At 44.5% G+C, this 27,456-nt stretch overlaps 1 protein-coding gene across 1 annotated transcript in view; it reads right to left on the reverse strand.

Moving 5' to 3' along the window:
• Positions 1–27,456, reverse strand: part of LOC105837925 — a 93,168-nt gene continuing 65,712 nt past the window's right edge. The window contains exon 4 of the mRNA XM_012683117.3: positions 1–27,379. Within this exon, the coding sequence (XP_012538571.2) occupies positions 26,538–27,379 (842 nt within the window). The 3' untranslated portion in view covers positions 1–26,537. The remainder of the gene's footprint in view (positions 27,380–27,456) is intronic.

Genomic DNA, 27,456 nt, shown 5'->3' on the forward strand with positions numbered 1-27,456 from the left:
TTTTTTTTTTTCCTCTTTGCGAGCTTTCGTGGTCGCAGTAATAAATCTCCACACGTCTCTCTAATAATCGGGACAATATTTAATTGTTAATCGTTAATAATAATTAATCGTGTGTCATTATTCGTCATGCGATAGTAACATGAGTAACATCCTCGTCACAGCGTTCGCGCGTCGCGCTCCCAAAATTATTATTTTTTTTTATCTATACACATTACGACGTCGTTTTCTTTTTTTTTTTTTGCTTACGTAAATATCTCTATGTATACATACCGATGCCAACTGCGATCTCTTCGTTCCTTCTTTTCTTTTTTACGTTTATTACTTGTCGCTAATTTTACACTTTATCGCCGCGGAACACCGAAAAAATACCAGCGCGTACAATACACCACGAATTTCGGACACTTCTCCTTCTTTCCCTCCTGTCCTAGGAAAAGTATGTCTCGCCTCGGAAATTCGATTCATAATTCTCGAACGCCGATTACGACGTGCGCGCAAATAATTTCCGTGTGTACTTGAAATCGCGGGACCTAGAAAGCTCGAGGATGAGAAACCGTCCGTTGTCCATCGAGATTCTTGGTCCATTCAGATTCTTGGACCTCGAAATATCGTAATACAAGAAGGTCCAAGAGTCTCACGGATCGAAAACTTTCAGGATGTTCAGGCGTGTACATTCGAGAACCTCGGCGCGGGGTAGGAGCCAGATCGATACAATTAATTTTTGTACCTCCTCGTATACCTCGAGACCTCGGAATCCAAGGATTTAAGGATTCGGAGATCCAGGCATCCAGGTATTCAGAAATTTCATTGCGACTCGTGAATGCAAGAATCAACGATTCCCGGGGATTCAAGACTCCGAAGATCCGAGAGTTTCCAAATTCCGCAATTTCCCGAATCCGAGGATCCATCGAATTGGACTCGACATTCAATTCAGACGTGAGAGACAGGCGTAACGATACTATCCCCCCCTCCTCTCGTCGAAACGAAATTCCGCTTTCATCTTTTCTTTTTTTTTTTTTTTTTTTCTTAACACGGTACTGGACAAACATACGCACACATCTGCGCTCTCTCTAATTAATTCCTCTTTATTACAACAAACTACATGCGGAGCTTCGGGGGCGTCGACGATCGCGCACCACGGGAGAAAATCGATTTATTCGCCGCGACGTTGTACCGCGGCGAAAGGCCGACTGCAGCTCGGGGCCTCCCATTTAGAATGCACATTTAGGACGAAACCCTCGTTTGGACCGGCGCGGCCTGTCGTTTGCGGTGCAACCCTTTATGCACTCTCATCCCCACTCGCGGTCTCCCCCTTTCCCGCTCGGGATTAGTAATTAGTGTACAATAATTAAATTAGTGACAATATATCGGCTAATCGGCTATTAATCTTATATCGTCAACGCTACCGCGCTATTTCTTCTTTTTTTTTTTTCTTCTTCGGATCGTACGCGCTAACTAACGTTGTCCAGAGTAGAATCCTCGGACGCCTTTGTCTTCACTTCACGCGAACGGCTTCTGACAAGCGTCGCGCGGATCCGGACGAGGGTTGGCGAAAAATCTGTTTTCACCTTCTTCGCACATACATAAGTACACACGTACGCACATACACACGCATCTCTCGGCGGAGGTGCGCCACGGACCGTCGACGATCGCCGGCTCGGCTAACAATGCCTTACGTAATCAGGACGCGTGCGTTAAAAAGGACGACGACGATTCACTACAAATTCTTCGTCCTCAATTCGCGATTATAGGAGATGCGCTCCCGCGCCGCTCTCTCACACGAAAACTAACGACAGTAATTTAGCTCTCTCGCCGGCACGTATTCGTGATAGACAATTCGTCTAAGATCGCGAGCGATCGATTCGCGTTAAATCCGAGGGAAGGAGAAGAAGGGCTTGGAATGGCGAGAGAGAGAGAGAGAGGTCCAACTCCACGAAAGTGGTCCTGGGTACACGTTTGGAAGAGACCCGGAGAGCCGCGAAGCGTTCGGTAAAACGTGAATCTACGGTAAGGAAGGATGGAAAAGCTGTCTCGAGTCATTCGTCGTTTCGGTATTAAATGCAGTCGATAGACATAATTTTCTTCTTTTTTTTTTTCCCTAGAAAGTTTTACTCTTCTGGAAAAGTTCCTTTGAAAATATCACACGACAATACATATCGCCATTTAACACGGAAACGACAATTAGTTAGCGACGGACCGCCCCGCGCCTTTGGCGCATCCGACAGTTCGACGTGGGAGAGACCCTCGCGAAATCGCAAACGGGATGCTTCGCGCAGAGGATCCGCGCTCATCGATTTCCGCGCGACGAGTCGGCGCTTGCGACTGTCAAGCGACTTCGGGCGACAATTAATTATCCCGACCCGCAAGAACATCAGATTGTTAATAAATCAGTGTTTACCCGATAAACAAATTTCCCCGCGAAACCGCCGATACGCGCGATAATGGCAATAGATTGTTTATTCCGAGTATTCGAGCGCAAACTCGAGGGAATCCCCCCCCGCCGCCGCCGTCTAGGGGGATTTTCGCGTGCTTGCCTTTCGAAATTTCGTCGTCGCCGCTGCCGCGCTACTCTCCGACTCGCGTTTACTTTAAAAAGTAAACGACGGGCGCCTTTCTTCGCGATATTATCGTCTACGCGAGCGCCATTAATCATTTCAGACATTTCTGAAGCGATCAACTTCTCTCTTTCTCTCTCTCTCTTTCTCTTTCTCTGTTGATCGAGCATCATTCAGCCCGAAGATATCGCCGGCCACTCCGCTTCTAACAAATCAGGTTACGGGGACTCGGGTTACAGAAGTGGTGGCCGGTATCGCCGGTACCATCGGGACGATACATCCGTTTACGGAATTTCACGGAGAAGAAAATCTCCTCCCTCCCTGTCGCTCGTGAAATCGTGGCGATAATCTCGAATACACGAGTGAATGTAACCCACGTCGAATTGGCTCGTTACGGGCCGGGAAAGGCGGCACCACCACACCGATCGTACACGGGCTCTATAGCGTCGCGTACATAATACGCCTCATTTACCCGCCGTCGACGTGACTTCCGGCGAGGCTCAATGGCCGTGGCGAAGTGTCACGGCGGCCCGCTTCCGCCACGGCCTTATCGCTCTTTGCGGAAAATCGCCGTGTCGTACACGACGACGACGAGCCGGTGAGGCGCCGATGCGTGTAACGAGCGGTAAAAGTCAGAGTCAAACACAGAGCGCGCGCGCGCGCAAAAGAGAGAGAGAGAGAGAGAGAGAAAACTGCAAAAAGTGGACGCTGTCCAGTATTATTCAATTAGAATCTTTAATCTCTCGTATGTTTGTAATTCGCGAGATTACAGTATTAGGAAATGTAATCTTCCGTTCTCGAAACGCGCGGGGTCGTTTGAATTTCTCGCGTAAAGACGGATACGCGGGATGAATCCCGCGCGTACTTTACCCGCCGGTTAAACGTCAAGGAAGCGGTGTCAATGGTGCTTTAGCTTCCTCAAAGGGCCGCCGGGCTGGATCCTACGAAACGGAGCGCGAAGAGTGCCTTTTATCTTCGTCAATATTATTTCAATGCAGGAGCCGGTCAAAGATGTCCCTCCCGCAACGTCCGAGCCTTCGGCGGCCGCGTTTACGCGAGATATGGGTGGGCAAAGGGGCGCGATTTAACTCCACGTTTTTCTAATTCGCTGTGTAATGTAATCCTCTTAGGATGCGCTTTTTCGATAATCCGACAAATTAACGGGCAAAAAAGAAGAGGCCGGACCGCGCGCGCACGAATTCCCTCGGCAACTCGTTTCGAAGTTTTCATTTTGCGCGCACCGTCCAATACGAGGATCCCATCGAATTTTTACTTCTCCTCTCGTCCTCTCGTCCGCTTTACGTAATAGGGGTTGCGTTGAAAAACAATCGCGAAAACCGTGGCGGCGGCGATAAAAGAGAAAATATCGCTCATTTGTTGCAACAAAATAATTCGATTAACTTTTTTTTTTTTTTAATTGTCTGCAAATAAAGCGAGAATTCTGATCGGAATTTAATATAGAATATTAATGGTACTTTATTCCTGTACAATCAGCATAGACTGTAGTTATGCTAAAATCATATTTAATATTGCAAAATGTTTCAAAACGTTCAAACTTTGTTTCCGAGTCGTGCCTTCGTCATGGCAAATGAGAGATATGAAAAGAGGGCAGCGGGATTCTCTCATTTTCGAGGACCTTCGATTACCGACTTTCCGTCGTGTTAATCCTACGAGTCTCGAACTTGGCGAATTAAGGGGGCGATGATTAATTTAATATTAACGAATAAACGTGAGACAATTTGTCCGCTTTTTCCCTCGCGGAACTTCTCGGTGGATTAGAGTCGCACCCAAAGTTTCTTCTCGACAAGTAAATTAATCGAGGGAAAGGACGGTCGAGAAGGATGGCTGATCGAATCTTGGAATTTTCCCATCTTCCACCGCGCCATTCCCATGACCGCAAATCTCGCCCCGTTTCGATCGATTCAAAATTCTCCGAACTCCGCTACCGGTAACGTAAGCTCACGTTACCCTAAGTAACCTATTCTATCACGCCCAAAACGGATTCTTTTCACTTTCGATGTTGTTAGAGAAACAATTAATTTTAATAGCCGAAATTCCATGTTTGCGGTGTTACGTGTTATATGTACGTTACATAACATAGATTCGCTTTATTTTTTTTATCGAATAAAAGAAACGTACCGTCAAATATTAAAGAATCAAGTTTAAACCAATTCCTTGAGTTAAATAGCATTTCAATTATTTAGTTTTCATTAAAAAGTAAAGTTAATTTTAATTTCCATGTGTGTCAACATTTATTATTTTAACATAAAACATGTGGTTAAAATGACAACTGCATTTAATCAACCCATTTCTATGATTGAATTGCTGAGTTTCAAAGTAAACAATGTTCAATAATACATGCACTTAAATAATCAACTAAATTTCAGTCAAATTAAATTTCTCGTGTTAAATTGTTTAACTCAATTATTTCAGTTAAATAAAACGACATGGCGTAGGAGCAATGGTGACACGGGAATGATTAAAAAATAATTCAAATTGGATACAATTGAACGTGATGAATTTAACAATGTATCATGCTGAAATAGCAAAATTGGAAAATATTAAAAACACACAAAGTAGAATAAAGTTTGCAAGTCGACCAATTTGCAAAAAATTATCTTATTGAAATCTTATCTTATGAAATAAGAAAAAATATTTTCAATGAATTATCCAGAGATGTTTATGAATAGTAGAAAAGGCGAATCATAAAATTGCGGAAATTATAAAAATATTTTTTAAAGTGTGCTATTACTCCCTTCCAATTATTAAGCTTGAAATAACTTACAATACGTTGTAAATCAATCTTCAACGTTATCGATCAAAGCTTAAGATCAAAGTGGATAACGGTCCAAAGTTGTCGGAATGAGGAAGTAGCGGTGGAAGTGGAATGGTAAATCTACCATGACGAAAGGAAAAAGGGGCACTTCCGACCGGACGTTGTTTCAACCCTCTTCCCATCGCCACCTACGCGCCATTCGCATCTCCGTAGCATGTTCTAATGGTGTCTCCTCAAACGCGTATACTTTCCTTGAAGTGACCACCATATAGTAATTCCCGACGCTTCAAACAGGAAGTTTTTTGATCCCTCGACATTCCCCATTCAAAAAAAAGAAGCAAGAAGGGTAGAAATGTTAAACAAAAATAAACTATTAAATTGATAACGTAATTAATTAAGACGATTCTTCTCTTCTTCATCCGGAGAGACTATCATTTTCGGATACGATATTTCGCGGATTATTGTCATTGAAAAAAAAAGGTGTTTAACTTTAAGTAAGAAATGTTTTATTTCCGCCTCTGTTTTTAAATATTTAAATGTTTTAATTTAAATTTAAACTTCAACGTTCAAAGCTATTTAACAGTTTTAAACGTTTTAGTATTTTAAATCTAAGCATACAAATGTTTAAAGCTTAAACATTTTTTAATGTTTAAAAACTGGAGGCGGAAATGAAACATTTCAGTATCTAAAATTAAAATCCTTCTTTTTTGAAGCCACGTAACAGTTTTCGAGCCGCGCAAGATGCCAACAAAATAACCGCCATTTTTCCTGGCTTAAACTCGCGGTTACTCGCTCTCATTGCATAATAAATCGAGTCGCAGCCCCCCTCCTGTCGCAGCCGCGTCAGCGCGTATCGAGGCGCGCCGCGATGTCGAACCGCGAAAACGCAGCGTGGCCGATATTATCGATTTCGCAAGCCGTAGCAAGTCCCGCTCCGAGGCGGCGGATTAATCCATAGGGCGGATATAGGGAGAGAAACGCGGGGGAAGAATGAGAAACGAGACGGGTCGGAGTGCCTTAATACGACTGTGAGAGAGCGTAACTTCCCCGCCGACGTCGCTATTCATTCAGACAATCTCTGAACATCCAACGTCTTCACTTCCGCGGGCGAATCGCGCCTCATTTCTGCGGCCTGCTCATTGCATTATTACTCCGCGCTCTAACGAAGTAATTACACGGCTCATCGGATAAATTAAACAGGCACGGGATCTTTCGGCGTGTACGGGGAGAGAATTGCAGGGCGCGCGTCGACAGAATCAATTGTCAATTGTGCGCTCGCGGAAATCATCTTCCGAGTGCGTGTGACGAGCTCCACGATGTTTCTAAGGCGCGAATTATCCTCGAATTATTTAATTTGCAATTTTGATAATTGCGCGTCTTTCTGTACTTTCTAATCAAAGAGGTGTATCTCCTTTTAGAGGAGAATACGAGACTCCCCCATCTCCTCTCTCTCGCTGCAATTACATATTTTACGACGGTTTTTCGAACGTGAATCGCGTAATGTCTACAATTTAATATCTTCAAATTTAAACTGCAGCTTTAAACCGCGGAACCTCTCTTTCTTTACTGGTTTTTTTTTTCCACCAGAGGCAAATTATTCTATGCCATTTTCCTTACGCCGCGAAACTCATTTCTGCCCCAAAAGTTGCAACTCTTTTCCCTTTTTCCGATTCCGTGATTATTTGCATAATTCGGTTCTTCTTTCCTTTAAGTCCCGGCGTGAAAAACGACACGGCACCGAATTCCTCGTCGAATTCAGAATGCGTGCGTCGCGAGCAAACTGTCAACTAACTCGATTAATTTTTCGATTTATTGTCACATGCTCCTTGTCACTTAATGATACATTTTAATTGAATTTATGTGTCGGCTGAAGAAGACTTAGACAAGTTGTCGTTCCGTGACTTCCACAGTGTATTTTAAATATATAATTTTATTAAATTGACATTTATTATATAACATTTGCTCGTTTTATTAGCCTTTTACACTCATTTATCTGTTAAGTTTTATACGAGCCATTTAATATATTTGTTTAACTATTTGTTCAATTAGCAAGCAGGAGTAAACAGAATATCGCAATTGCAACGAGTATTGAATGAAATCCCTGATGACTTCCTCTGTGTTAATCAGTTGCAAATAGTCTCCGGAGTATGAATCAGTAATTTTATATGGCTACGATCACACAGGCGGCATCGAGAGCTGCTTTATCGTCAAACATCTGCGAAACCGATAAAATCTCGATCGCGCATCATCCTGCGTTTGCGACACAAGCCCCGTTTCGTATTTCAAAGACATTAATTTCCACATTAATATAACTAGAAAATTAACATAATTTAAACTCGTGCACAGCAATTAATAAATGCGCTATTGCGATTCATCGAAATTCGCAGGGAATCAATTTTGACGAACGAAAAACGTGAAGGGAACGTAATAAATTGCGACCTAACCTTCTTATTAAAGTAACAACGTATGCATTTTTGCACAATTTTCCGTAAAGTTAGCATCAATTATCATAGGGACGACGTTACGTTGTCGCGTCGACGAGGGTGCAAAGTGTTAAATTCAATCCCTGTTTTGAGAGCCGGCCGCCCTCCGGTCGGGGTGTCGACGTGAATTTTCAGCGGTAGAGTTTCTCGCGCGCGCGCGCTCTATTAAATAAGACCTTAACCGTGTTTTGTAATCAAATATACTCCATTCTCTCGTTGCAGCAGTTACAACCAGCTACGCTACCGACTGTGCACACAATATAGTCATTTGCAAATTTGCCGTACAAACTCAAAATCGGACTCGGCCGCGGTTTCGTCGATGCTCGAACGCTCAGGCAACTCTCGTAACGTGTTACATTTCGACGGGAACCCTTGATTTTTGCGGCACCGATCGCTTTGCCGCTTTTCAACGACCCGGAGACCGACGTCATCGTCAAATTAATTGAGATTTTTAAAAAGAGGAATTAAACGCGGTAAAGCAGCAAACGTAAAAATCGTCGGACGTCAGTACTTTAATGAGACAGTAAAGGGATTAAAAGGAGAGGATGTAAGTCTGTTTGTGGAAGATGAAAACGCGTCGTCGTTTCTCCGAACGCCTCGACGCTCCTTCGATATCGCACTCCGAAAATTCGTCGTCCTCTCTCGCTTGTTCGCCGCCCTTCTTTCTCCCACCCTCGCTTTCGGCCCTTCCGCGCACATTCTCTCTTTCTCTCCCGCGCGCTCGCTCCAATTCACTGTCACACCCGGTTTCTTTTGCGACAAGCATATGTAATATATATGTACACACTACGTTAAACTACGCTTTAAGAGGCCTACTTAAGTAACGGGCACACAACACGAGGGGTTAAGGTATAATATATATATAATACACATTATATATATATTTACGTGTTACGCGCTTAGATACAATGGTGGCTAATTAGTTTTACAATCCTTCAACATCTTCGTCCGTCCGCTCCTCCCTCACTAATTGCAAGTGCACATGCTTTTCCTTCTTCCCCCGCTCCTCTCGGTCCTCCTTCTCTCCGCCGTCTTCTTCTTCTTCTTTTTTGTTTCTTTTTTTTTTGTTAACAACAACAGACTTACTTAACTCTAATTATGTTTCTGGTTTGTTACTTTCTAAGGCCTTGTTGCTAACGGATCCTGCTGTCGCTAAGGCAGTGGCTCTTTTTTTTTCTTTCTCTTTCTCACTCGTTCTCTTCCATTCGTTCTCTCTCTCTCTTTCTCTCTCTCATACACAGTCATTCGTTTTTCTACATTCACTAGACACGTGCACGCGTAGTCCGAACGAGAAATTGATCATCAGCTCCCGATTAGATTTCTGAGATTTGATTCGCGAATGCGATTCCTTTTTCATTGTGTATCTGTAAATGTACCGAGTATGATACGCGCTTCCCATTCGGAGAATCGACGATTCGTAAAGAAAGTGTCAAAGTTCTCTCCTCACCTTGTTCCCCCACCCCGAGAATCCGATGGAAATTCGAATCGAATCGCTTTCACTTTCTCCCGTGACTGTTCGACGTTCGCGTTGAGGTTCACATTAATAATTGCGAGTCGACTTTATGGGCTCGCGAAAGAGATAGAACAACGCGGTCAACGCGAGCGCTGAATTAGTCGCTGAACCGGAAGATCAATGCTCGTTCCATAATTATTAACCCAGCTGAGCGTAATCTCTGTCTGATTGATAAAATCAGGATAAGCGGAGATCCGCTGTGATTAATGAAGTAGACCGTGGGCGAGAGAGGCGATAAGAAGATGAGCGTAAAAACCGCGTGTCAGATTAAAGGTTTTGACAATGATGTAATAAGTTTGACGGGATTACTTTATTAAACCTGAATTAACAGTTATTTCTCCTCGACGGACCGATCAATCATCCGCAAACGTAAACCTGCAGGTATCTAGAAATCCATTGCCTGTAACACTCACCGACTTTTCTTGTCTTTTTTCGTTTTCCATTCGGGTTTTCACCCAAGGCGAATATGACCGTCTGTTAATTCTATTGAATTTAAAACAAAGCGCGGTAAGCAACATTGTAGTCGGACAATTAGTTAGAGAGATTAAAGTGGCTTTTTTTACATTAAACCTCTGTAAGCTAAACAGCGTATATATTGCGGCCATCGTGGTAAAAGTTTTACGTGATTACGCCGCTGGGAGAACGCGCGGCGAGAATATCGTGCTCTCCATTGTATCGCGAGGGCGACATTATGATGACACCTAATAGCGATAATAAGACCGGGGCACGGCCCGCGCGTACCACACCTTTCGCAATAACGTAGAGTATTATGAAATCCGCGGACAGCGCTGTTATTACTCCGCAACGAGTATTTACCGAGTGCGCCTTTCCCCCTCGTCGTTTCCGGCCTCGTCGAAACGAGAGAAATCCGCTCGTCATCCGTGCTCGTCCGACCGTGCGCGAAAACGAAAAGATTTCGTACCTCGGAGCTGTAGCGTTAAGTCCCGGGGAATATCATTTCGCTGATATTCAGAGCGAATATTTTATAAAATTTAGAGCGAAGAATCGCAATTGTCCGACAAATAAGTACGACGATTTTCGATACGCAAGTTTACTTCGAATAACGATACGAGTAAGAGTTTTAAAGATGAAAATAATATTAGGGATATTCACGGCGATTATTCACTGTATATTTTTCTAAATGTAGGATTACAAAAAAAAAATAATTTTGACTGGGTAGCAACAAAAGAGTTGAAATTTTTATTCCTCCAACTTGCCACAATATTGCTCGGAGGTACAGAGCTTCGACAAAGTAATAACGCGCCGTCATAATTTTTCCCAAGTCTGACACAAGGAATTATTATTAATCGGACTATGGACCACTTGAAGATGACAGTCAAGTTTCGTTGAATTTGCATTATACCGCTATCCTCGATACACGGAAACTCGCGCCGCGAAACTTCGCTGCGACATGAAATTGCTCTCAGAATCGAAATTGAAGGTTCTTAATATAAATATTTTATCCCAACGCAAATCTGTCACTTATATATATATATAGGTCATAGAATATAAAATATTATTCCAAATAGAACTTTAAATAAAATGCGAATCAACAAAAAATTTTCCCATTTCACGTATTCCAACTGCGTCCCGTTAGTCAGAGAATACCAAACTCAAATTTGTATGATTATTTTGATAGCTTCAATCACTTAAAAAAAGTTTCTTTAAAGAAATTACGACTTTTGTCGCTTAATGGGAAATTTCCTTGCTCGATCGAAAATTCGTCGGCAATTTAAAGGAACTTGTCGAGACCCGGACGAGACATTCGGCGCGCGGGACGCATTCATCCGAGATTTTCGGAAAAAAGTGCAGGAACAGCCGGCGGCGGCACACATCGCGCCGACGACGACGACGACGACGACGACGGCGGCGGCGGCAGCCACGAAAAGCCGCGGCGCGTGAAATTGAATTTTAGGTCGCTCGACTCACTCTCGCGCACATTCGCGGCTCCCCAGCGTTAACCCCCATCTCTCCCCGGTTCCTATTCTCGGTCCGCTTTCCCGCACATCTCCGCCGCGGAGGGAAAGCCGAGGGATGAAAAGCGGAATACGAGCGTTTAATCTAAAATTAGGATACCCTTTGAGGCCGGGACATTTCGCTGCCGTCTTCTTCTACTTCTTCGCGCGTCAAAGCAATCGCGCGGTTACCGTCGAAAATTCCGCGAGATGACCGCTCCTGCGACCCTCCCTCCTCCATCTTGGCCCTCCCCCGCGTCCCCAGCCCCTACCGCCTTACGCTCCAGCTCGGGATCCCTCGCAACTGGGTCGGCCGCGGTAATATCACGAATAACGAAGTTTACAGAAGCAAAGACGATATCATTAACCGAAGAAAACGGGCGACGCGGTGAGCGGAATTAGTTTCCAGGCGAAATTACCTAAATTGATGTTGAAAAAAACATCTGATTACTAGTTTGAGGTGTAAGCCAGATAAATCCTATTAGATCTGTCTCTCGAGTAATTTAATGATGTCACATCCGGGTCGATACATCGAAATTAGCGAAGCGAAACAGGAAGATAACGTTCACTAACTCGTAGTTATTCTATTCTCCCGTGATTACTTTAGATTCAAGCTACAAAGCTTTAGACTCTTAACTGGTAACGCGAGTCCATTACAATCTTGCAGACTACAACGCTGTCAAAAGAATCCGGAAAGAATCGTCGAGCGTTACAGGAATCTCCACGAGCGCTCTTAGACTTAGATAACAGAAAAGTCCGAGCTCTCTTTCTCTCTCTTTCTCTCCCTCGTTATATATCAATAAAAAAGTTTATTAGAAAATGGACGAGCGCAAAAAAAGAGAGGTAAAGGAGCTGGCCGGATCGTCCGCGTCAGCAGTTAAGAGTTAAATCAAATCAAATCTATTGATTCGAGAGGCTGACCAATTCAGAAGTGAAAACTACCCTCTCTTTCTTTTCCTCTCGCTTCGTTTCCGTCTCCTTTTCTTTCTCTCTCTCTCTCTCTCTCTCTCTCGCGCCCGCGCGTGCCTCGCCTCCCTACAGTAGGAGGTCTGTCTCTCATTAGAAATCAGCCTCGTAAGGATCTCCAAAAATGCAGGACGCAAAGACGTGGACGTCGGCGTCGTCGAGGACGACGTCGGCGACGGTGGCCTGTTTTATGCGGACGCTGTGTGCCGAGTGAGCCTGTGTGTGTGGGTTGTGTAGGTGTGTATGTGTGTGTGTGAGATCAATACGTACTCTAGTCTCCTCTCTCCCTTTCTCTCTCGCTCTCGCCTCCTCTGTCCACCCTCCCGTCGTTCCTCCCGCAAGAGAGAGAGAGAGAGAGAGAGAGAGAGAGAGAGAGAGAGAGAGAGAGAGAGAGAGAGAGAGAGAGAGACCGCCACGACCGAAACCCGACCGGTCCCCCGACTCTGGTTCCTCCGACCTACCTACCACCACTCTTTCACCCTTGCCGAGCCCGCTCCTCGCCGCCGCCGCCGCCGCCGCCACCGCTCTCCGCACCCTCTCTCGCAACCCTTAAGCCGCCACTGCCTTCTCCTTCGCCTCGTCTCTTTCGACTACTACCTTGCACCCCTTTTCGCTCTCTCGTCGCTCTGCTCGCGGCGCGCGCGTTCTTCTCTACCGTGACCATTCTTCCCTTCCGCCCGGGATTTATTGCCGTTATTATTTTAACGCCCGGGTGAATGATTCGCGTCGAGAGGGTGGACTCGCTCGCTCGTTCGTTTCGCACGTGACGCGTCGTAAAACGCAACCCCCACCGAACGAGCGAGCGAGCGAGAGAAGAGCAGACCGTCGTACATAGAATAGGTAATCCGAAACTTGGCTGGTGCCAGGGATGTTTTTCGGGACTCGCGCGCGACCCTGTCGGGCTCGTAAAAAAAAATGGTGGTTCGGATGACGAAGACGGAGAGGGGGGGGGGGGAGAGCGCGAGGAGCCTTGCCGGGACCTCCCGATCTCCGGGAGATATCAAGGGCGTTTAACCCTCGGCGCCGAAAGATGTATCCTCCTTCGTTCCTTCGCGCCTTTGCCTCCGATCCCCCCCCCCTTCTCTCTCTCTCTCTCTCTCTTTCTCTACACTCTAAAAAGAAGATTGCGTCGTCGTGCGCACTTTCTCCATTATTCTCCATTACCGCGCTCGTACGTAGTTCCTGTCGACGGCGCCGCGGTCATGTTGTACGTCTCTATTCGCCATATCTCGCTCGCCGTTAGCGATGTCGCGGACGTTATTATTCAGCAACGTGATTAATTATTGGCTAATCAGTTTCCCTACTCTTCCCGTGTCATTATACATTCGTTTCCTTTATATCTGTCACCCCGCCTGCAATTCCTTTATTAACCGCGTCCGCCTTTATTTGTACACTTCCTCTTGCACCTCTTCCACACGAGTGCCCGCTATTTCGGTCTATCGATCCGACAATTCATTAAAGTTCCACGCCGTTGGTCGATCAAATCTGCGGTTTTAGTGTCGCGCCGTATGAATTCGGAACGTAAAGCACGATCGCGCGTCCCCGACCAGAGGAATTTTATTATATGTCCGAGTTGGGGGAGAGCAGGGATCTCGACTCTATTTACGAAAGCGCGGCGACTTTATGAGATTCGATGACACTCGATGATAAAAATGTAACGATGCCATTTTTCAAGGATTCAAACAACTTTCGTATTAGTCTCCGGGCGCGTTCGCGGTCGCGGAGAGCGATAACGAATCGGTCTTCTTGTTCTTGGCGCGATTGTTGAAACCTCAGAGCGCGAAATGATGCGACGGCTGGTTCTCGTGGGAGACCGAGAGCGTCTTTATGCGCGAAATGAAAAGCGAATTCCTCACCGCGAAAGTAACGCCGTAACGCTGTTTTATGCAATCGGTATGATTTAAAGCGTAGTAACACCTTGACATTTTAATCAGGGGAGAATCGACTCGGAAATACTGCCCGCTCGCGAGACACGCCTATTAACAAACAGCCCCGTAAAGGTACGTGTGTTTTCTCGCCCATCTCCGATGTATCTCACGTCGCCGTGTTTTACGACTTGGGCAATAAAATGTTGAGGCGATTATTTATCGAGAAATTGCCCGCCGCGATACGCGTAACGATCGTAATGAGAGCGACGTTTTAGAACCGCAAGAATGGTCGCACACGCGAAACTACGACCATTTTGCTCGATACGCATCGGAATGTCGCGCTCGAGATAATAGATTTTTCACGGCGGGTCTGCGGGGGGAAGGGGGGGAGGTAATCCACGGAGGAGTAAAAATCTGAATGAGAATTTTAACCCGCGAGAGGGAAAGAGGAGCAGAATAGCGATTTATTTTCTGCCCTGAGATTTTTTCAGCTTGGGATATCAGAAGGCAGATAGAAAATATAAGAGCAATAAGTAACAAGGTAAAAAAGATCTAACAAAAGAGAGAATATTTTTTGTACTAAAAAAAAATCCGATAAGGTAAACAGAAGCAGCCAAGATAGAATTAACCAGAAATATAATATTACGAGAACGTTTGGCATGTTACATAAGTAAAGGAGGAATTAATTGCACGTGTCGAATTAAGATGACAAGAGGCAAAATGGAAGAACCAGGAAAAACTTGAGAAAGAAAATGGGAAACACAAAAGAGAAAAAATGAGGTGTACTATAGAAATTTTTTATTAGAAGCATCGCGTGCGTGAATGTGACCGTGGTTCTCTACGATTGCTGCCATTCATCGGAATGAGACGAGTGGAAAAAATAAAGTCTGAAATAGAAGCCCAAAAACTTCGAGGTCCCGCTTCAATACGACAAATCCTTCGCGATCCTCGAGCGCTTGAAGGAAGTTCGTGGATACCTTCTTTCTTTACCGCTTCAACGCGACGCGATGTTGTACTTTTATTACAACAGTGTAGCTCGAGGGGAAAGAGGGGGAGGGAAATTTCAAGTATATAGCACAATTTCAGCGGATTTTATATAAAGATAACCAGAAGGAGACACCTCTCCAATAAAATCAAGAAGTAAGCTGCTAATGCCCTCCCCGAGGAAGGAAGATGTGACAATATTTTCCGTCAATATTTATGGCGTAATGCGACAATATTTACACTGGTATTAACTGTCACAGCCTATTGGATTCTTCCGGAATACGAATATACAGCGCTCTCTCTCCCCTCGTTACATATTTTTATTTCCCAAAACGTTCTCTCAGTCGAAGACAGTTCAAACTGGCGCTTGATCCCCTTTGCATGGGGAGCCTGGTATTTGTGAGAGTTGGACCTATCCGCTGACTATACTACTTCCACAAGAACTCGCATTCGAGTCGTCGTAAAACCGCGTCGTAAATATTCGAACCGTCGCTCGACGAGAAGACAATGTGGATGGAACGAACGCGCGCGAGTTGTCTCGGCGTTTTTATCGCGGAAATCGTGGCAACAGACAATGCGGGATAACACAGCTGGATGTGATTAAAATTTCAACAGTCGAGTTACGAATCGCGCGCATTAGGCTGTATCCGATGGGAGAGATGCTCGCGAGAGAGAACAATGGCGGGATATTAATTCCGCTCCCTCTCTCTCGCGGCGCTCGCGAGAGAAGCGGAATGCAAATTATTCGAGTGAGGGACCGTGAGGGAGGGAGGGAGGGGAAGGGTGGGGGAAAACCGGGGTTCATAGCGAGTGCTGCAGTCGCTATCACACCGTGGCATTTTGCGCATAGAGTATCGTAAGAAAAGAAGAACTGATAAAATCGACGCTACAATCGCGCTAGAAATCTACGTCCAATTTGTAACCGCAAAGCACACTGAAAAAATCCCTAAGCTAAGAATGTGTAAGTTCGACATTTTGTATCTCGAATCTATTGTCGCCTCCTAATGAAACGGCTTGTCGCCACGTAGCGTTCTGGCTTTACTTTGTTCTACCCGTTTGTATTTCGTAACAACCGCGAAATTATCAACATTCCGCGCTCCGCGTGTCGCGATTTGGTATTTCTCAGGGGGGCGGCACATCGCGACGTATTTAATAAATACGACTGTATCTTGCGGCAGCGCTGGAGCTGCCAAATTGCGACTCGCGCGGAATTACAATTCGTGCGCGAGTTGCCCCCCCCTCTCCCGAAGTGCGTCGCGCGCACGGGACGAGACTTTAAGAATGTATTACACCCATTTCTCTACAAATATGATAATGTTCATGCATCAAATAAGCTACATACATATAAAAGTTGTATTTATAACATTCTATTTTTAAACAATACATTTTTATAGTTTATTATATTTCTATTATTTTTTATCGTTGTACCACTAAAATTTTAAAAATAACAACAGAAATCTTAAACCTGCATCCATATTTTAAGCATTTTTTAATATTTCAAGACAATTTATGCAAAAGTTTATTCCAATTCTGAGCTTGGCTGTCTGTAAATAAAAAAAATTTTTTTTTAATAAATTTTGTTTATCGCCAGACCTAATCTCTGCATCGCAATAAAACTCTACATAAATCATTTTAAATACTTACAATACTTATATAAAATATTTAGAGCTTTATCACTATTTTTTGATACATTTTTATTAGAGCACATTTCTACTTGTTAAAATAATTTTTGTCAGACAGAAAATCGTCGTGAAGTTTGTTTGTATAACAATTTCAATGTAGAATCTGTAATTCCTTCGTTATTCTAAAAATAGACGTAATACAACCTTAGTCTGCATTGTATAGACGTAGTCGACGCGTTCTTCGCGTCGCATAACGCAGAAAACTGCGAAACGAGTTTTTCACATCTCTCATTCGCTCTCCTCTCTCCCACCCGTACCTTCTTCTTCTTCCTGGATTTTCCCCAGTCGCAAATCTCTCACTGCACACGCGGTAAAGTGCAGTCCCTCGCACCGCACTGCGATTTCCTCGTATATATTTTTGTCCCCTTTTTTCCATCGCATTTTTCTTTTTAAATATTTTAATCGACTGGTCCGAAGACATTGCTTATCATTTTCCAGAGGTCTCGATCGTTTTTTTCTCACGTCGACGAGGAGGAAATCAACCGGAAGTCAATCGACGTGATCGATGACGATGATGATAAGTGATAATAAAGAGGATCCTCGCGGTGGGTGTCGCAAAGACGAAAGACAAAAATCAGCAGCGTTAAATCGTTAACTGCTCGTCGATGAACGTGTCACTCGCGACGGCGCCAAACAAAGCTATCCTGAAGGATATCGATATCTACGAGAAGAGAACGTGCTGTACTCGCGCGTCCAATTACAAGCGGATCGAAGGGATTTCATTTTTACATGAAAATCATGTCTCGCGCTTTGAACGATCACGTCTCCCATTACACGAGATCGTGTCTGACATCTTTTTTTTTTTTTTCACGAATGTGCATTATGTCGTACTACTTTCGAGCAGAATGAATTTCGCAAACTTTATACTTTATAGCGATTCTCAGCGACGGCGTGTTCCTCTTCCAAAGAGAAACTTTACGAGTAGATTGACTTTCCGCGCTCCCATAAGTTTACACTACTTAAAAACAGATATCGACGTTCCATTCCGATTCAATTCTGCATTAAGAGCGCGTGTAGATTAAAAATAAACCGTACTGTAGATTCGCCGCGACAAAAAGTTGCAATTGATGGCGTTTAACGCGTTAATAGCACGCTGAGAGGGTAAACAAACAATCGTGCGCTATACGAATGCAGGCGGGCCAGCAAAGCAAATTCCCGCAAATTTCTACGTTACGGGGAAGACCGATGATTAATTTGGCGCCATCCGCAAGCTCGACGCGCGAGTAAATAATTAATAAACTAATTAGCATCGATCCGCTTATGCACAATCTTCTCCTGACCTCGCGTATCGCGGCGTCGATCGAAGGTCGCCGGAGTTGCTCCCCGTCCCTCTCTTTCTCTCTCCTCGATTTACCCCCCTTTTTTGCCCTTACATAATACTCTTCCCTTACGTAATACTCTCCTTCACATGCACACTCCTCCCCCCCCCCTTTCATTCTTGCTAAATCGCACATACCTACGAGGGCTTTTAAGACTCATGTATTCCTACTTGACATCGCTCTCTATGTATATACATACACACACACATACACATACACATACACACACACACACACACACACACACACACACAAAATATATGTAAAATATATTATATAACCGTATGAGAGAGGATACAGATTACCGTGCCTCGAGCTCCGAAGTCGCACATTTCGAGACGTATTAAAGATAAGAAGGACGATGAGGGGCAGGTGATTTGGGTTTCGTGAACACTCTATCGGGTTTTTTCTTCCGGATAGATACCCTTTGTGCGTTTACATGTGGTGTTACATTTTCTTTCTCTTTCTCTCTCTCTCTCTCTTTCTGTCTTGAACGTCTTTGAGCGCAAAGGCACGTGTGTAGGCTTTAAATTATATTCACTCAGAGTGCCTCTGGCGCTCAAGACCCGTTAAGACTTTCGGAGATATATGCGACGTCGGAACTCGGGATAAGGCATCCTGTACACGTGCGGTGTATTATACACACGTATACAACTATGCGGTAGACATTGGCTACAGAGAGCCTCCTCTCTAGATGCTGCGCACGTTGTTCCACGTCATTCCGTGCTTTTTCGCGTCTGCTTTTCAATCACTTTCAGAGCAACGAGACGGTTGCCAAGTCGTCCCCTTCGGTTCCCCTCCTCGTTTGCTCCACGGTGCAGTTAGTTAATTGCCGTTAATCAAGGACTGTGTCGAGACAGCACCGTCATTTGCCGTTCGTACTGCGTAGACGTGGCTCAAGGTGGCAAACAATATCGTAACAGATACAAAGGATAATTCAGCCGTTTGATTTAGAAGGACTCAATTTTCTTTAAACTCTTTAAGATATATATGTCGAAGAGAGTTGGACGAAAATTGAATATATCTGTCAATCAAATTATAAGAAAAATTACTCAGGAAACAGCCTCAATTCCAAAAATTAAATATTTAGATCTTAATCACATTGCTTAAATGACTTATACTCTTGAAACTGCAGATAGAAAAAACTTGATAGAAATTGCGGACCGTTCGATGCGCAAGGATGCTCAAAAGGGAAGGGAATAGAAAGGAAAGGGGGGAACCTAACGCGAATGTAGTCGGCCATGGCGGGGCCAGTCCGTGTCGAATTATCTATAATACCGTTATCCACTGTAATATCATTAAGCTACGGCTACGAGCGGCTGGTGCAACGCGGTTTTGCAGCGCGACGGGAAGTGTCACCGTGACCGGGACCAGGACCCGGAATTCCCGGTCTGCGGCGCGAGCCACGACCGCAGGACCGCCACGTCCTACTCTCTTCCCTGTTCTCCTTGATGTCCTTAAATGGACCTGTCGATCGAGAGCGAGAGATGAGGGAAACGGAAACGAAGAAAGAAGGGGACGTATCGGTGTGTGCTGTATGTGTATAAAGTAACGCGCGCGATCGACGTTCTCTTTACCGATGGAATTTAGAAAAATATTTTAAGCGAGATGGCAGAGCGAGGTAACAGGGAGGAAGATGGAAAATATCGGGAGAGGAAGAGGAGACGAGAGAGAAAGGAGGGTGCGAATCCCATATCGGTAAATTGACGTGCGATCGACATGTTTCTTTAACATCCATCGCCCGCAAAGAGGATCGGCGGCAAAGATAGATTGGAGAGAAAAAAAAAAAAAAAAAGAGAGAGTCCAACCCAGTCCCGGGGACTGGGTGGCGTAAATTTCCCCGCTACGAGGCTGCCAGGGCTCTTCGATCTTCGTGACCTCTCGAAACTTGTCCACTTAACCCTCGACTACCGTGGCGCATTTGCCCAAGGAATTTCAGAACAAATCGGACATCGCGGACACCGCGGGACGCAATTTATCGGCTTCGATATCAGGAGCTCTCCCGGTACATCTGTAAGTCCAGAGCGAGAGTTAAACGCGCGCGGATCCGAAGGACTTCCTGGTCGATTACCTCCACCTCGTTCGCCACGTTTCTCACATCCCGGCTTATACTCACATACACGGCGCTGCAATATCTCTTTCTTTCTCGCTTTCTTCGTCCCTCGCTTGGTACACACATGCACGCGTTCGTTGCCGTTTGCCGCTCGGTAAACAACATCTCTTTTCTAATTTACACGCATACCCACACACACACACACACATACCACACCACACACACACACACACACATACATACATACATACATACATACACACGCCTACGCACAGCCAAGTATATTCATCATACGTGTGGCACACAGGCGTGTATACGCGGATGTATACGTATTTACATGCAATCACGCGCGAAAGAAAATCGAAAGTAGGGGAAACTCTCGAGGGGATAAAGAAAACTCTCGATCACCCGTGATCGATAAGATTCCTTCATTTCTTGCTTTATCTCTCTATTTACCTTCTCCCCCACCTCCCCCCCCCCCAAGAAACTCCTTATTCCTGTGTTCGCTATTTTGTTTATACATCTATAGTATTATATGTCTATATATTTTCTTATATATTTATATTATTTATACATATATCTTCTTTCTCTTTCTTCGCGACGAGGATACGAATCTCCTTTTAGATGTCCTTTTATTTTTCGTATTTCTATTTTTATAAGTGTAAATGAATAACAATCACGTATTGGACAACATATTTAACAACATAATTAACACGCGCGTGAAGCCGGACGCCTCTTTCCTTCCCGCCTTTCCCTCTGCCTCTCTGCCCCGTGACGTGCGACGGACACACCCTATTTTCCTGCAATTACGATGATGACAATGACCACCCTCCCTTTTCTCTTCTCGCTCATTCCTTCTCTACTTCCTCCCTCTCCGTTTCTCTCTGCCTTTCTCTCTTTTGGTATTCCTGTGTAGCGATGACTCTATTTCACCGTTTGCTATTTATCCACTCGTGTACCATTCGCTTTTATCTCCCATTTTCTTGCTTAGTTCTTATCGCACAGACCTCAGACGTTATAATCTATTGGGCGAAATGTATTCCTTAACTGGAAGAAATTTCTGCGGTAAAATGATCAGAATTTTCATCACGATTAATCCTCGATGGAATAGTTGGGACGAGTGGCTGTGAGTAAAAACATCCAACTTGTAGTCAGTGGATTCCAGGTTCGATTCCGACTATCAGTCTGCAAATGCTTCAAGATTCAAAGTTATATGTATAGATATATATATATATAACTTTGTTTATATATATATATATATAAACTCACACATGGTATTTATGAAAGCATATTTATATTTTCTGTGATTATGAAATATTTAAATATTTATATCTATAAATGGAGATTTTTTAATCAGAACAGAAATAACGTTACATGTCTAATTTCATAATGCACGTCTCGTTAAAACAGTGGTTCATTCTTGTTACTTAAAAAAACTAATTACGATGGATGTACAATTGGATTAAGTTCTTCAATAAACGTCGCAACATTTTCCCGGATTTTACTTGCGTGCGGCACGCAATTAACCTCACCTTTTTTGTGTACTTGCCTACTTTGCATGTCGTTCAATTTCGTTAGTACACAATAAACGAAATGGAATTGAATTAAATTTGTTTTCCAATTATATACACCACGCATTTTCTTGCGCAACCCGCGTTTATAATTTTTATAATTTAAAAGTAGGTACAAACGAGCAAACTCTTTAGCATCGCCGCTAGACTGAGTAAATAGTAAAACGGTCGATCGGGATGGATGATCGTAACTCACCCCGAAACAATTTCTCCTCCGCCCGGCATTTTCTCCGCGCCCATATGATGCACTTATGTCTACATGAATATAGATGCGTACGTAAAATGCAGATACTAACTTGCCACAGTTACGTTCCCGAACAATTTATTATCCGGCTTTTTCGAGATGATAAACATATTCAAATTTTAGAAAAATTTAAATAAAACTTTGATTTATGTGGTAAATAAATAAACTTGTATCGTGTGTAATAAGTAAATTATATCGTGTGTAATAAATATAATTTTTAATATTAGAGCTATGTATATGTATCAATTTGCCTTGCAATATAAAATTTTCACTGAAAAATGTAATAGTACTTCTAACAGAAATGTTATATTTTCTGTATAAAAATTTATGTACATATAAAAAGCTAAGAGAAATTGGAAAAAATTGTTAACATGGAAATAACTTTTAGAAGAAAAAAATAAATTTCTAAAATTATAAATTAGAAATTAGAAGAATAATTAGTTTATGGATTTGGCTCTTGACTCTCTCGATTCGATTCCATTTGTCGCCACAGATTTTTTCCAAATTAAAATAAGAATTCGCGATAAATGAATTTTTTGGACTCTTGCAACAATTTTTTGAAACCGTGGCGTAACAGATTATAATCGGATTCGACGACGATTAATCAAAGCACGACGTTCTGACTCAGCACGAAGGCGCGACTCGGCTTTTCTATCCTCTTTCATTCTCTAGCTTTTCGCGTGGATCGAAGTTGATTGCAAAATTATACTCTTCGGAGCTTCGCCTCTTCGGCGTAATTAGACCGTATTTGCCTGTCGGGCAATTTATGCAGTATTAATTATTAACGAGACTGTGAAACTGTCCGATCGTTTATTTCAAACTCTCCCGGCTAAATGTTACATTTGAGATATTGTTCAATTTGATAGATATTAAACAATAATAATAATGACAAGCATTTCAATTTCTATTCTCTTCACAAAAAAGTCCAAAGGTGTGAATAATTACTGTAACATAAATATAATTGTTAATAATGTATCTCTCTGTGTGTGTATCTCTCTTTAAATCTCTATTAAACTAAAAATTCGAACGAAATGTGCTTTTACGTATAAAACCAAGATAAATGATCGAGATAGAGAAGCTCTTAACAATTATTTCCACGGGATTTGCGCGATCGAGGATGAGATAGAAAATGCGATGAGAAATCTATGCAGAGAGAAAAAAGAGAGAGAGAAAGAGGGGTGGGGGGCAAGCCAAAGAGGGCAGAGGGTGATTACCTCCTTTCAGAAAGAGCCGTCGGCGTCTCGGTGTTATTTCTCGAGTCAAATCACCTGTTATATCTCCGATAGGAACAGGTGTGACGCGCGAGACATTTCCCGCAGCACGTCTCGTGCAAAATGCGATCGTGTCAGCGAGCGAACGCGCGAGTTTTGCATGTATGTACAGTCTATTTTTATTCGTGTATGGACGTGAATGTGCGACGTGAACGTGCGCGTGTGCGATCGATCCTAAGATCGAGGACAGGACGATCCGCAAGATCGAAACCGTCCGAGGTTTTCTTCCACGATGGCAGATGTGTGTATATATATATACAGGTATATTTTTCTCAGGAGGTTCTCTCTCTTTCGCGAGGTCCTTCTACCTTTCTATTTTTTTTTTCTCTCCGTCATTTTCACTCCTGTCTCCGGCCTCGCGTGTGGCTTCGCTCGGCTCAACAATGAGAAACAACACGAACAATTAACGAGTTCTTTAGGCGGTGGGCGAATTTGTGCGTATCGTGTGATCTCCTTTTTTATATACTCCCCTCTCATCTCTTCGTCTCTTCCTCTCTCGCCGCGTTGCACCGCGCGGATCGAGAACTTCCCCCTTGCCTCTTGTCACGCTTCTTATTTTACAATACATGATCGAATACATCGTCCCCCTCGTTCCGCGCCCTATTCTACGTGATCGAAGACATCCTCTTTCCTTGCTCTATTGTTTTATTTTACGTCGAGGATGGTGGTTCCATGCGCATGTACGTGTGTATGTGTATGCGCGTGTATATGTGTGCATCCGTGCCGTTGGACACTCTCCGGCGGTATCTTGTTTTTTTCCCCCCTCTCTTTCTCTCTCTTCTTCGGGAAAGGGTTACACCGAGTCTCTCGTTACACAAACGAAACGACCCGTCCCCTCGAAAACTCGACTTTCCTTTGGTTACTACATCCTACATCCCAGTCTTTCGTTACACCCTGCGCTGCGTCGTTCGCCTTCCTTTTCGTCGGTCGCATCCCCTCGATGTACTTCCCCTCCCCGTCCCTCTCCCTCCTCCCTCGTCGTACGGAGTGGCTTTAACTTCGTACACTTTTGTTTCCTAAACTACTTCCTTCGTATCTCTCTTCAATTCGATGGAGACATTCGTAGGATTTTTATTTTATTTTTTTTATCTTTACTTTTCCGTAACTCAGCCAAACTTTGACCGTCCCTGAACTCCCTTCCGCATTCGTTTGGAATTTGTCGTTGGCCCAATTAATTCTTATCGTCCCCACCCTGCAAAATCGACTCGCAATCTTTCTATCCTCGCGATAAATGAAGCAATCTTATCTTTAGACACACTACATCCCTAGATGTTACGTCTCGAAATATCCCAAGCGCGCACGCACGAGTTTCCAGGAGAAATCGTCGAGCAAAATAAAGAATAAAAAAAAAAGTCGATAATGCGACTAGTAACGAAAAGAACGAAATGAAGAATGGAGTGCAGGGACGTAAAAGGAGAAAGCACGGTCGATTCGAATTCGAAATGTAATAAATCTGTCGCAAACACTCGGAAGGGGGGGAAAAAAATCGACGACGCTTGAAATCACGGCGAGCCTAAAGAGGAAGTCGAAGGACTTCCTGACATTTCTTCGCGCGAAACGAATCCACCAATGTGATTTCGCGCGAGGACCAATCTTCACTCCGTTCACCGCCGACACCGCCTTCCGCATGGTCGATCTCGATAATCGAACGCATCGCGTCGCGTCGCCTCGCGTCGAGGCGATGCACCCCGAGGATCGAAATGCGGAACGCAGGACGGAAGCCTGAGAGTTTTTCTCGGGATTTCGCGTATTTTCGCTTCCCCGACGCGACGAACGGGAAAAAAAGAGTCGACTCTAAAATTTTCGCTCCCCTACCCTTCAACCCCGCTCCGCGCCCTTCGCGGCGATCATCCCTTCCTCCACCGCGATGACTCTCGCCCGACGTTTCCACGTTCTCGTTCCTACATTTCTCTCACAGCCTGTCATTCACTTCCTCTTTCTCTCCACGCTTTCCCTTTATTTTTTATTTCCCAATCTCGCGTTCTATCATTCGCACAGATGCATATACACGTATGCATACACACACATGCATACACCCTCTCCATTCGTCGACTCAGTTCTCGTTACAGATCTATGTTTTAATATTTACGATTATTATTTGCAGTAATATCTAAACGAACACATATTATAATCGATAACGTCGTGTTTACTTATCCTCCCGTGCCACGCGTTTTTTTACATCCTCCTTCTCCTCCTCCTCCTCCTCCTTCACCCTTCAGCAGGTCCACATCAGCTATATATAAGAATATACCAATCCCCCCCCTCCCACTCCTCCCCCATGCGTTCAAAATACCCCTCTCTGGCCGAAGAAACTACCTATCTACGGTTTTTCTTTCTTTAATGTTGCTCATTAGAGTTTAACGACTTATACCCCAATGTGTATGTGTACTTTTGTGTATCTATATCTGTCTGCTTTCATCGGAATCTGCATCTAATCTTTTTCTCCTCCTTTTATCACTCTTTCTCTTTCACACGAACACACACACCTACACTTTCTCTCTCTCTCTCTCTCTCTCTCTCTCTCTCTCTCTCTCTCTCTCTCTCTCTCTCTCTTTCTGTCTCTTTCCTCTCTCATTATTTTTCATTCACTCGCATGGTGTGTAACGTAATTTAATATATAATAATAATTGTGTCGTTATCATTCTATCATTTACTGTAACGTTACTCTCCAATCGTTTCTCTCTTTTTATGTATATATAATATATTTATATATTTATATATTTATATCGTTTACTTCATTATTTAATCTTTATTATTATTTCTCATCATTATCATTATTGTTAACTATATTATTATTTATTATTTATTATTTTGTTTTATTCATTATTATTGTATTATTATCTTTATTAGTAGCTCTAGACATTACGTTTCCCTCGGTTGTTCTTGTTGTTTTGTGATGAAGTTGTTCTTTTGTTGATCTCCCTTTCCTCCCCTTTTTTTTTTGCTCTAATCTGCGGAACCGAAGGCGTCGACGAGACCGGCCCACGCTCCTTTACTTGATCCTCCTTGGATCCTCCTTTCGCACCTCGCTGTCCTCTTCCTCCACTATTCTCCTCGCAGTGCTGGTGTTCTTTCTACCCGTACAATATCCCGGGGACATCCCCTGATCCTTCGTATACTTGCTCGTGTTTCGCCCGACGTTTCGCTACGTCGATCTGTGTTTTCCTCGATCGAGTTTCGCTTCGATCGAGTCTGCGTGCTATTTTGGAGCATCGCGGAGACAAGCTCTCGCGGAGATACCCCGCGTTAGAAGAAAACCCGTACGATCCTGCGTTATCCAGGAGAACGATGCTGGCCGCTCTATGGCGGGTCCTTCCTGGATATCGATTTGGTCGAACTTGCGACGTCCATCCTGAGAACCCTGGAAAGATCTCTTCTTCTGCCGCGTCGTCGATGTGCCATCCCGCCGCGAGTCACCCGACGTTTTCTCCGTGGGACAAGCCCCGTGTGGTACTGCTCGCCTGTCGATCCGCACTTCCGCCACCGACGCCACAACCACCACCAATCGCGGCACCGACACTCGGCCGCGAACTTGAGGAACAGCTCGAGGATGGCGGTCGACACGTCGCGCAAGACGGACCGCCGGGACGCGACCCCGAAACGACGGAGGAATTTCCAGCGGAAGTGCCGGCTGCTGGACCTCCTCCAGGACCTCCACCACCACCATCCGCGACAACGGCACTTCATCACCGCCCGGCCGGGTATCCCGAGGACGAACAGGAGCCAACGCACAACGGCAAGCCGGTAGATCCCGGTCGTGCGTGAACTGAAGGAAACGCGAAGATCGTTGAAGACCCTCCTCAGGACGAGCGCCGCGCCCGAAAGGTGCAGGCCGGAACCGATCAGCGGGAAGAACCCGGAAGGACTCCAGGACACGGTGCTGTGGAACTGCAGCGCGTTCGCAGGGAGGGTGATCAGGATCCAGCAGAGCCAGAAAAGTTGAAGGACAATCGGCGGGCTCGGCCGGCCCGGCGAGGACGCGCTCGATATCGAGCCTATGCGGCCGCTGCCGCAGAACGCCGTGTCCTTTTGACCAACGGCGGTGGTCGAGGGTGCCGTGGTGCTCGACGAGGAGGGAGCGGTGCCGATGTCGTCGCCGCTGTCCGTGGACGTTTCCGGTTGGCCCGCCTGCGAGCCCGGACCTGCGGGCAGAATAACGTCGAGCGTCGACGTGGATTATATCGATCAAACGGAAATAAAACGGAAAATTCTGCGGCCT

Source organism: Monomorium pharaonis, chromosome 6 (genome assembly GCF_013373865.1).
Source record: "Monomorium pharaonis isolate MP-MQ-018 chromosome 6, ASM1337386v2, whole genome shotgun sequence".
Classification (NCBI taxonomy): domain Eukaryota; kingdom Metazoa; phylum Arthropoda; class Insecta; order Hymenoptera; family Formicidae; genus Monomorium; species Monomorium pharaonis.